General features: G+C 51.8%; 1 protein-coding gene across 3 annotated transcripts in view; it reads left to right on the top strand.

The window, feature by feature from the left end:
* LOC122094955 (SAP30 binding protein) overlaps positions 1-11,062 on the top strand; it is a 37,525-nt gene extending 26,463 nt beyond the window's left edge. Inside the window, exons 5-12 of one of the 3 annotated variants that reach the window (XR_006144975.1) lie at positions 1,965-2,053; positions 5,087-5,178; positions 5,900-5,960; positions 6,334-6,385; positions 7,830-7,888; positions 9,032-9,116; positions 9,868-10,558; positions 10,891-11,062. Coding sequence is in view for 1 of the 3 variants with exons in the window: in XM_042665476.1 (XP_042521410.1) it covers positions 1,965-2,053; positions 5,087-5,178; positions 5,900-5,960; positions 6,334-6,385; positions 7,830-7,888; positions 9,032-9,116; positions 9,868-10,049 (620 nt within the window). In the remaining 2 variants the exon portion in view is untranslated. Of the gene's footprint in view, positions 1-1,964; positions 2,054-5,086; positions 5,179-5,899; positions 5,961-6,333; positions 6,386-7,829; positions 7,889-9,031; positions 9,117-9,867 lie in introns of all 3 variants that reach the window. The other 2 variants (XR_006144976.1, XM_042665476.1) reach the window with 2 other exon arrangements.

Here is an 11,062-nt window from a genome sequence, read left to right on the forward strand (position 1 = left end):
CTGGGTGGCGCCTGGGCTTGAAGAGTCAAGAGAACAAGGGAAGGTGCCGCACAGAGAGAAGCTTACAGTCCCCTGCCTAGAAACTGCCCTTGGGCCACAGTTGTGTCTGAGACCCACAGGACCCTTAATACGTCACTCATTCTCTGTCCCTTGCCCTCCCTCTAAATGGGTACTCTGTCCTTGGGTGTGTATCTAGCAAGTATCCACTCGGGGTGAAAACCAGCACATAGAGTGGCGTTCTAACAGTCCTGACCTTGACGCCTCCAGCCTTGGTGTGTTTGTAATGTGCACAGCTGGGACCCCAGCAGCTGCACTGGGAAAGTCTTGGGGACTTTGTCCCCAGCCTCACTTGGTACTGTGTTTGTCACAGTAACAGTCAGAGGTCAAAGCACCTTATCTTCTAAGAAAACATTAGCCTCAGTCAGGTACGGTGGCACAGACTTGCAGTCCCGTCTACTCAGGAGTCTCAGGCAGAAAAGCCACTTAGCTTAGGGATTTGAGCCAGACTGGGAAACAGAGTGAGACCTTGACTAAAAAATAAAAATCCTGCCCTGGGGTGAGAGACCAAGAAAAGCTGTGCTAGGCCAGCCTCTGCTCTCCACGCAGCCATTCGGGCCCAGAATGCTGCTTTCAGCATTGAGTTGGCCAGAACCTTGCACACAGTAGGTCCCTAGCAAACACTTGCTGGATGTTATTGGTGGTAGCTTGTTCATTCTTTCCTTTCCTCCTACCCCACCCTGTTCCATCCACTGTTTGCCTATTGTATGGTCCTTTTCATGAGAGAATGTTTTGGAGAGCACAGACAGAGTCTTACAACAAATAGTACATTGTCTCGGTGATCCAGAGCAGGGCTGTGTGGTCACCAGGGTGGCCAGAGGCTATAAGGGAGGGAGGGAGAGAAGGGGTGAGGCTGGAGTGGGCGGGGACAAATCACTGAAGGGATTGTCCCTGGGGAGTTGTGGTTCTTCTCCTCAGAATCAGGCCTTCTGTTGCCAAAAGTGAGGTGGCCAGGACAGGGCTGATTGACTTGTTGATTTTAGAAAGATCCTGAGTTGATAGTGTCTCTGTGTACACACCGTTTAAAACCATCTAGGAACCAAAACTTAGGGAACTCTGAAAATGGTTTCTCCTGTAACTTAGGTCATTCTGAGACAAGAAGAACGGCACAACTCTGATTTCTGGAGCTCTAGGAGAGATACTTCAGGGGCTCCCTCAGGGAATGCCAGAGCAGCCTGGGAATGTCTCTTTACAGCCTGGGTTCAGGAACTTCACACTAGTAGCTTAAAATTGGCCAGGGAAGAAAATTTCCACCACAGGAATTGGCAAATTCTATGTACCATGCCCCTCCTCTTCCCCTGCCATGCCTGGTCGTTAAGCATTTCCTAGCACACCACTGGACACTCTTAAAGTTAATTGTTGGTTCCTGTGAACAGCGAATCATGGGGGAGGGGAGAGGAGTGGAAGGAGGAGAATGAGCAAATACACTCATTATATTCAATGTACTTTATGTACCAATTGAACTATGTAACTGGTGGGTAGGAATTGGACAGGGAAAGGAGGAGAAGGAGGATAGAGAAGAGGTAACATCAACCAAGATGCATTGTACTCATTCATACTGACTTCTGGAATTGGAGCCCTTTGTACAACTACTTAATAACAAATAAACATAGTTTTAAAAGTTAATCATTGAGACTTGGTAGCACATATTGTTTACATCTGTACCTTCTACCTGAACTTCTTCACCACATTGGCACATGGCTAATGCCTTCTGGCCAACTTGGATGACCACTGTCTCCAGGAGGCCATACCCGAATACCCTGTTTTATTGTTTCCACAATATTTATTTAATACTTATCCCTCCCTGGGAATGTTGTATATGCTTGTGTTTTTATATCCATTTTGCCCCTCCATTTGCTCCGTTACCCTCTACCTAAAGCATTTTTTTCTCTCTGTTCTCTCAACAGCTTCCTTTTCTGAAAGAGTCCGGAACATGTCACCTGATGAAATCAAGATCCCACCAGAACCCCCTGGCAGATGTTCCAATCATTTACAAGTAAGCACAAGTCCTGTCTGCCAAAGCCTGTGTGGCAAATAGGTGGCCTGGGCTAGGAATCTGGTTGGATCATGACCTTAAGAGGCCATAGCAGGGAAAGGGACTAAGACTTCTGTCAAAGAAACTGTGGATAGAGCTGGTCTCCCATGGCTCACACCTGTAACCCCAGCTGCTCAAGGAGCTGAGACCTGAAGATCAGGGTTCAGAAAGCCAGCCAGGACAGAAAAGTTCGAGAGACTCTAGCTTTAATTAACCAGCAAAACAGACTGAACATGTAGCCAAGTGGTAGAACACCAGCTATGAGCAAAAAAAGCCAAATGATAGCACAAGGCCCTAAGTTCAAGCCCTAGTACTAGCAAAGTAAAAAAAGAAAAGAAAAGAAACTTCCAGATGGACAAAAACCTGCAGAAACCTCAATTGTCACACGTACTATATTACCTAGTGCAGCCCTCATGGGCACCCAGCCTATACTTGAGGTCCTGAGCCTACACAGAGAAAGGATCATGCCTTATCCGCAGCCCAGCTGAGAAGAAATCTGGGTCTTTGTCAGAAAGAACTTTGCTAATAGTGAGGAGCCATCAGATTATAAATTACTGGGGAAAAAAATTATATGCATAAAATTCCTATGCTCGTATCTTACTAATTCAGTAGCTTCTTAATTACAGACCTGATCTGAGGTTTTCCATTCCCAAGGATTTTTTGGGGGGGAGGGGTGGGGGGGTCCGGTCATGGGGCCTGAACTCTGGGCCTGAGTGCTGTCCCTCAGCTCTTCAGCTCAAGGCTAGCACTCTACCACTTGAGCCACAGCGCCACTTCCAACTTTTTTTTTTCTGCTTATGTGGTGCTGAGGAATCGAACCCAGGCCCTCAAGCATGCAAGGCAAGCGCTCTACCACTGAGCCACCTTCCCAGCCCTCCCAAGTATTTTTTTTTTTGTTGTTGTTATGGGGCTTGAACTCTGGGCCTGAGCGCTGTCCCTCAGCTCTTCAGCTCAAGGCGAGCGCTCTACCACTTGAGCTACAGCGCCACTTCCGGTTTTCTAGTGGTTTATTGGAGATAAGCGTTTCACGGACTTTCCTGCCCAGGCTGGCTTTGAACCACAATCCTCAGATCTCAGCCTCCTGAGTAGCTAGGATTACAGGCGTGAGCCACCGGCGCCCAGCTTCCCAAGTATTTTTTTAAAATTACTTTTTATTGTTATTATAAAGGTGGTGTACATAGGAGTTACAGTTACGTAAATCAGGTAATGAGTACCTTTCTTTTTGGACAAGGTCACCCCTTCCCTTGCTCTCCCAGTTTTTCCCACCTATCCCCACCCACATGTGGTATACCACTGCTGCAAATCCAAGGATTTTGAGCTGTTAATTGGTGTAGTTACTTCCTGGTGTAGTTACTTCCTGGCTAGCCCTCGGAATGGCTGGTGCTTCAGCCTCCATGGCTGTTTCTCCTTACCCCATCCTTGAGTCCCATGACTAACGGTAGGGCAGATGCCCAAGGCTACACAATTGTTGACTTGGTCCCTCTGCTCTACCTTTGATCCTACTGCTTCCGCTGGCTGCTCCTGGCTACCCAGCAAGCCCATGGCACCGCCTAAATGGATGGATGACTAATGGTGTTTGGGGCTGAGGAATGCAGCAGCCCAGGGGAGGGCCACAGTCAGGACTTGGGGCACAGCACAGGTTCTCTTCCTTTCACAGAAGTCTCCTCCCCCCATCCTTCCTCCCACTCCTTTTTCCCCCCTCACCCTCCCACCCCCACCACCTCCACGATCTCAGTACCTTCCCTGCCAAACAACAAGTTTGAGCCTGTAAGGAAAACTCCAACGACTGCCAAGCACAGACAATCAGCCTCTCAGCCCTCAAGTTCAGAATATTCCTTCCTCTTTTTAGATTTTCCTAGGGGTAGATATCATGGCATTTGAATCAAATCAGATGGCCCCGGACACCCAGCCAAGTCAGCCATAACATAGGGGTTCACTTCTAATGACCAAGCCTCCTACATAAAGCCAAGGCCTCCCTCTATCACCCGGGAAGAGATAGATGTGAGGAAAGCAGTTTATCATTCTCGGCTTCACTCTTCCCTGGTCGTTGAGTGTTTCCTTAGTGTTTCCTTAGCCCTGTCAGGGCAGGGGCTGTAGCCACCTCTCCTGGTGTATCCTGAGAATACCAGCCCTGCTCACTTCCTCTTGCCAGTGAAGTATATCCAGAATGTTTTTCCTCTAGAGGATCTGTATGTTTAGCTGCCACCAGAGTGAGGGGCGCTGCAGATGGGTCTTGAATTGGACCACCACCCACCCTCCTTGCTGAGACTGCTTCTATCAGAGGTGCCTCTGCCCTGGGCCTGTTCACCTGGGCAGCAGTGATGCGATCTGCCACAGGCATCATCTCTGTGAGTTCAGCAGGACCCCCTTCGCTAGGACATCTCCATCGCTGGTAAGCCTGGAAGAATCCAGGTAGTTCTGCTCCTCTTCAAAAGCCAGGTCAGGAAGTGGCGCTGTAGCTCAAGTGGTAGAGTGCTCACCTTGAGCTGAAGAGCTGAGGGACAGTGCCCAGGCCCAGAGTTCAAGCCCCACGACCGACCCCCCAAAAAGAAAAAGAGCACAATAAACTGGTCAGAGAAGACCTGTGATATCATTGTAGACCTAAACTGTAGTTCTTAATCAGATAGGTTCCATGTGTTCCCACAATCAAAAGCCAGGTCAGGGAATTTGGGTGAGAGATAAACCCCCCACCCCCCAGGCTCCAGGGCTTGAATTTAGGACCTGCACCACTGGCTTATTAGCTTTTTCACTAATACCTGGTGCTCGATCTATCACCTTGAGTTCTCAGGAACTAAAACACCCTTCCCACCAGTTCAGGCTTTCTTTTCTGGTTAGTTGGAGATAGGCCCCATGGATTTGTCTGCCAAGGCTGACTTCAAACCATAATCCTCAAATCTCAGTTTCCTGAGTGGTTAGGATTACAGGTGTGAGCCACCAACACCTGGCTTAGACAGATGGACTTCTGTCATACACACCCTTCTGTTGCCTTCACAGGACAAGATCCAGAAGCTTTATGAGCGAAAAATAAAGGAGGGAATGGATATGAACTACATCATCCAAAGGAAGAAAGAATTTCGGAACCCCAGGTGAGTTTTCTATGAATCTACAGGTTAAGTTGAGCCATTGGTTTGGATAAAGGCCTAGGAACCCCCCTGGATATGGCAAAGAAAGGCCCAACTCTGAACTTACTTGAACCTGAAGGGACTGCCACCCAGATTTCTTAGCTAAGTGCTTGTTAGACACAGCCAGCTGCTAGCCAGCTGAGGCTTACCAGTAAGATCCAGACCAAATGCATGAACCAATCTGGAGGGGCAGCCAAAAGGTCTAGGCTGGAGCCAAGGTGGTTTGGCTAGTCTCTGGTCACTGCTGTGCTCCCAAAGCACGCAACTTATCAATGCTTCAAGTTCTACTAAAAAGTAGATTTTGCATCTATGTGGGAGACTTAAGGGACAAAGTTGGTCTGGGTCTTTCTCCATCTAGTGCTCAAACTAGCGATGCACCCAGAAAGTCTCTGTGGCACCAGAGACTATCCTGGAACTTGCATGGGCCTGAGTGTGGTCAGGCCTGCCTGTGTGACAGGAAATAGAAGCCATCACCTTGACCCCCTCCTCCTGGCCCCCACACAGACAGTGCATCTTGTGGGGAGGGTTGAGAGCCAGAAGCAGTGCAGTCAGGCCTCCCATCAGGAAGCTCCCTGCAACAGTTGAACTGGGCTTAATTTTCTCAGCCCCAGGAACTTGTGCTTCCGTGTTGAGCAGGAACCCAGAACCCAACCAGTGCCTCTTACTGCTTGTGATCTCTTTTCAGCATCTACGAGAAACTGATCCAGTTCTGTGCCATTGATGAACTGGGAACCAACTACCCAAAGGTGTGTCCCACGTGCTGGGGCTGGCGGGTGCTGAGGGCCCCCAGGCTCCCATGCTGGCCGCACTTACCGGGAGCCATTGGAAGGGCTGTGTAGTGGCAGTGCTGACTGAGGAGCACCAGCCCCATCTCTGTCGTTTGAGTTCCTGTGTTCTGAAATAGTCCTACAAGGCAATGCCATTGGCAGACCTGCTCCCTTACCAGACCAGTTAGAACCCAGTGTGGGCCACTACCACTGTCAGCAACTGAGCAAGTACATCATGGCTCACGAGCTTTTTGGTCACCTCAGGGCTGGAAATAAGGGGTGACATCTGTGTCCCTGTACTCTGTCACTTGTCACCTAGTAACTGAAGCCTATGTAAACTCTTGTTTTTCAGGATATGTTTGACCCCCATGGCTGGTCTGAGGACTCCTACTATGAAGCATTAGGTAACCTGCCTTCCTTATATCTCCTCCTCCGCCACCTGTCCATCTGCCTTGCACAAGCAGTCAGTCAGTGATCAAGATGATCCATGCTGCCCGGCACCAGTGGCCACACCTGTAATCCTAGCTACTCAGGAGGCTGAGATCTGAGGATCCTAGTTCAAAGCCAGCCCGGGCAGGAGAGACCATGGGACTCCTATGTCCAATAAACCACCAGAAAACCGGAAGTGGCGCTGTAGCTCAAGTGGTAGAGCGCTCGCCTTGAGCTGAAGAGCTGAGGGACAGCGCCCAGGCCCAGAGTTCAAGCCCCACGACCGACCAAAAAAAAAAAAAAGATGATCCATGCTGCCCGGCACCAGTGGCTCACACCTGTAATCCAGCTTACCCAGGGGGCTAAGATAGGAGGACTGCTGTGTGAAGCTTGCCTGGGCAGAAAATTCTGTGGGACTCTTATGTCTGTTGAATCACCAAAAAGGCCAGAAATCAAGGTGTGGCTTGAACTCAAAGGCAACGCTCAGGCCCAGCACCAAAAAAAAAAAGATGACCTCTAGTTTGCTCATGGCTGGCATTTAAGCCATGCTTCCAATTCCTTATCTTCCCCCGCTAGTATTAGTGTTTTAACTCAGGGACTTAGATTTGCTAGGCAGGCACTCTGCCACTTAATCCACACTTCTAGCCCTCAGGCTCTCCTGATGACTCAGTCTTGAACATTGCAGACCCCTGCCCTGGCTTACAAGGAAGAACCTAGCAAAGAAAACAGATGGTTGAATCAGTCATTCCCACACCCATGAGTGTTAAGAGAAAGGGTGTTGTGAGTCCAGGGCAGGGTCACACTGAAGGACTGGGAAGGCTCCACTGAAGAAACTGTTGGGTCTAAGATTTAGAGAGATGGAAGGGCCAGGAGCGTGTGTGCCAATGCCCCAGGCAGGGTGTGTGTGTGTGTGTAAGGCCAGTGAGTGCATGGCTTGGAAAGCTGGGAGCAAAGTCAGAATTGAAGCCTTTAAATCATACGTCTCAGGCCAACAGCCTGGTCTGTAAATGTGTTGGGCCTATACAGATTTTGTCTTAATTTGAACTAGTTTCTAGAATGTTATGTAAAATTCCAGAATTGTAGCTTTCCCTCCACCCCAATACAAGGATTTGAACTCAGTACCGAATTTGCTTGGCATACTTGCTTGGCTGGCACTCAGCCACACTCCCAGGTTCCTAGCTCTCTTGTTAGAGGAAATTAGACCCCACTGATTCAGCTCCCCTTGGAGCTCGGGGTAGATCATTCTTCTGGGCAGGATGTACAGCCCCCAGGCCCTGGCTCCAGGGCTTTGCTTCATGCATCAGGGCTAGCACTTCATTTCGCTGAATACAAAAGAATACTAAGCTCATATCAGTCCACCAAAAGAGCATTGGAGCTCCTTCAGTACAAGCTCTCTTTTAACCCCTATCTTGTCTCTAGCCAAGGCACAGAAAATTGAAATGGACAAACTGGAAAAGGCCAAAAAGGAGCGAACCAAAGTAAGTGGCTGACAGATCTCTAGGGGAGTTTGGAGTGCACAGGTCCTACTGGCTGGGCCCAGGAGTACCAGGCTCCTCTCCACCCCTGCTCTTCATGGCCTAATGAGGCTCTAGGTCACTTCAGCTGTGTCCTCTGCCTTCTTGCTGTGGCCCAGCCTCCTGACCTGGCCTACCACTGCTTGTTCTCAGTATCTTGTAGTTCCCTCTGTAATGTCCTCCTGGCCTTGCCCACCACTTCCAATACTGTGGCTTTGTCTCCTGTGGGTCATTGGCCAGAATGGAGAGAGATGTTTCCTTCTGAGGTGGGGATGGGGACTCCTGTCTGCTCTGATCTGTGCATTTCTTGGCTTGAGTACCACTTCTTCCCTAGTGTGTGGGCTGGGAACTTCAGGAGCGTCCGTTTGGCTCTAAACTAAAATGTCATCCTTTGGATGCTGTGCCTTTATGATCCGAGTCTCCAAGAGACAAAGCAGGGTGTCGGGACAACGGATTCTCCTACTCTGATCTTTCTTGAAGCAGCTGCTGTGCCCCTGACACCCTGAACGCCCCTTTGACCTCCACACAGAGGGGCTCTCAGGGCTACAGGACCTAGACATGCTGGTGGCCCTTCAGAGGCCCTGGCTCCCACTGTAGGAGTCAGGCCAGGAATGTGGGAACTGGTACAAGGGGATGGTCTGGAGTTCTCATTCTTAACCCTTGATTGAATGTCCCTTCTCTCTCTTTCCCTCTCCCTTCCAAACCCCAGGCTTATTGCAGGGACGTGTCTGCAGCACCTGGGGACCGGAGCTGTCCTTCCCCTGTGCGGGGGGGCACCGCCTCCTCCCGGGTGTGAGGAGGAGGGGCCTGGCCAGCTGGTTCCGGGCATGTGAGGGGGGTGACGGGTGGGGGTAATCGGCCTATGCAGAAGCCCGTGAGTGAGGCCGGGAGGGATCCCACTTCTGTTGGGAAAGCTCTTTGAAGAATGGTGAAAGCCCCTGCAGGCTCTTCTCAGGCGCCTCTCCCCCCCACCCCCCAGTGTTCCCAGCCCAGACAGTTTCAGTGCCTCCTTTGTGTAGTCCAAACTCCTGTCCCCTGGGAGCAGACGATGGCACAGGAGATGGACACGGCTCTGCATGGGGCTCATTCTTCTCTCTCCCCCTCCAGATTGAGTTTGTGACGGGCACCAAGAAAGGAACCACAACCAATGCCACAGCCACCACCACCACGACTGCCAGCACAGCTGTTGCAGGTAGCATGCGACCGCACCGGACAGAGCAGGGGGTCCTGGCCTTGTTTGGAGGTGGGACGGGCCCTGACTCAGCCTTGCCACTGCTTTTCTCTGAGGCTAGGGTATGAGAACTGACCTGGAGCCTGAACTGGTCCCCAGCTGGCCAACCTCCCTGGGGCTTCCCAGGCCAGGACCCTACTTTTTTTTTTTTTTTGGCCAGTCCTGGGGCTTGAACTCAGAGCCTGAGCACCATCCCTGAGCTTCTTTTTGCTCAAGGCTAACACTCTACCACTTGAGCCACAGCGCCACTTCCAGCTTTTTCTGTTTGTGTGGTGCTGAGGACTCAAACCCAGGGCTTTGTGCATGCTAGGCAAGCACTACCACTAAGCCACAGTCCCAGCGCCAAGGCCCTATATTTCTTTTTTTTTTTTTTTTTTTTTTTTTTGTGGGTCGTGGGGCTTGAGCTCTGGGCCTGGGTGCTGTCCCTCAGCTCTTCAGCTCAAGGCGAGCGCTCTACCACTTGAGCTACAGCGCCACTTCCGGTTTTCTGGTGGTTTATTGGAGATAGGAGTCTCACGGTCTTTCTTGTCCGGGCTGGCTTTGAACCGCGATCCTCAGATCTCAGCCTCCTGAGTAGCTAGGATTACAGGCGTGAGCCACCAGCGCCCGGCTAAGGCCCTATATTTCTAAGCTCACCTCTGGCCTGCGGTGGGAGAGAGCTCTGCTCTTGGTGCTCTTGAACCTGATTTCTCCCTTACATGTTCTTCTCCAGATGCTCAGAAGAGAAAGAGCAAGTGGGACTCGGCCATCCCGGTGACCACCATCGCCCAGCCGCCCATCCTCACCACCACAGCCACGCTGCCGGCCGTCGTCACCGTAACCACCAGCGCCTCTGGCTCCAAGACCACCGTCATCTCTGCTGTGGGTACCATTGTGAAGAAGGCCAAGCAGTGACCGAGGGCCGCTCCAGCCTTGGCAGGACTGTGCGCCCAGTGACCAGCCCACTGGGAACACCACTTATCTATGTCAGACTGGATCTGCTCCCCATGTGCCGCCTGAGCCTCCACCGCGTTCCGGCCAGAAGGACTTTATAGCAGAGGCCAGGAGCGCAGTGGGTGGCAGCTAGCCACACAGCTCTTGGGGTTTTGCCCAATTAAAAGTCGTACTTTCTTACATCCTGGCATCTCAGGTGCGCTGGCCCCTCCCCCAGTCCGTAGTTGGGCAGTTGGGAAGCTCAAGTGCCCTCCTCGGCCAGGGTGATTGCCTTGGGAGGAAGTGGAGTGACAAGCCTGCGGCAGTGCTCGGGGGTGACCCGAGAAGTTCCCTGGGAGTGCCGTTTAGCATGGACAGGCGGAGTCCTGCACAAGGGATCACCCATTCCTGCTGTCTGCTTCCTTGACCCCAAATCCAGATTTCAGCCAGTTCTCAGGCAAGAGCCGAGGCCTCTCCCCTTGGGGGTTCAGGTGAGCTCTCTGGGACATGTGCAGGCTTGTGGAATCGGGCTGCGGTGAGATCCCCAGCCGCATAGGGAGGGGGCCAGGTGTGGGGGCCTGGCGGAGGCAGCCAGCAGGATCCACACAGCAGGGGGATGAATCACCGGCTGCGCTGGCCAGGCCGTGGCTCACTGTTTCCGTGAAGGCCCAGCTCCTGGGAGGGCTCCTGCCACCACCCTTCCTCTGTCGTTATCTCTACCCAGCAGCAGCCCCCGGGCAGCGCCAGTGGCCACTGCCAGCCTGAGAAGCCAGGGGAGACATTTGCCCCTCATGCTTTCTGGCAGCTTCCCTTTCCTTTCCAGCGGAAGGACCGGGTGTCAGAGAAGGAAGCCGGGCTGCCAAGAGCCCTCTGCTTCCATGGGGCCGGTGGCCGCGACAAAGGCAGTCCTGAATGTGGCTGGTGCCATTGGTGACCTGAGGAATATGACCGCTTCCGCTGCCAAGGTCCCCAAAATAAAAGTTGAGTCACAGTTA

This window comes from Dipodomys spectabilis, unplaced genomic scaffold (assembly GCF_019054845.1).
Source record: "Dipodomys spectabilis isolate Male_0828 unplaced genomic scaffold, ASM1905484v1 ptg000329l, whole genome shotgun sequence".
NCBI classification, from domain to species: Eukaryota; Metazoa; Chordata; class Mammalia; order Rodentia; family Heteromyidae; genus Dipodomys; species Dipodomys spectabilis.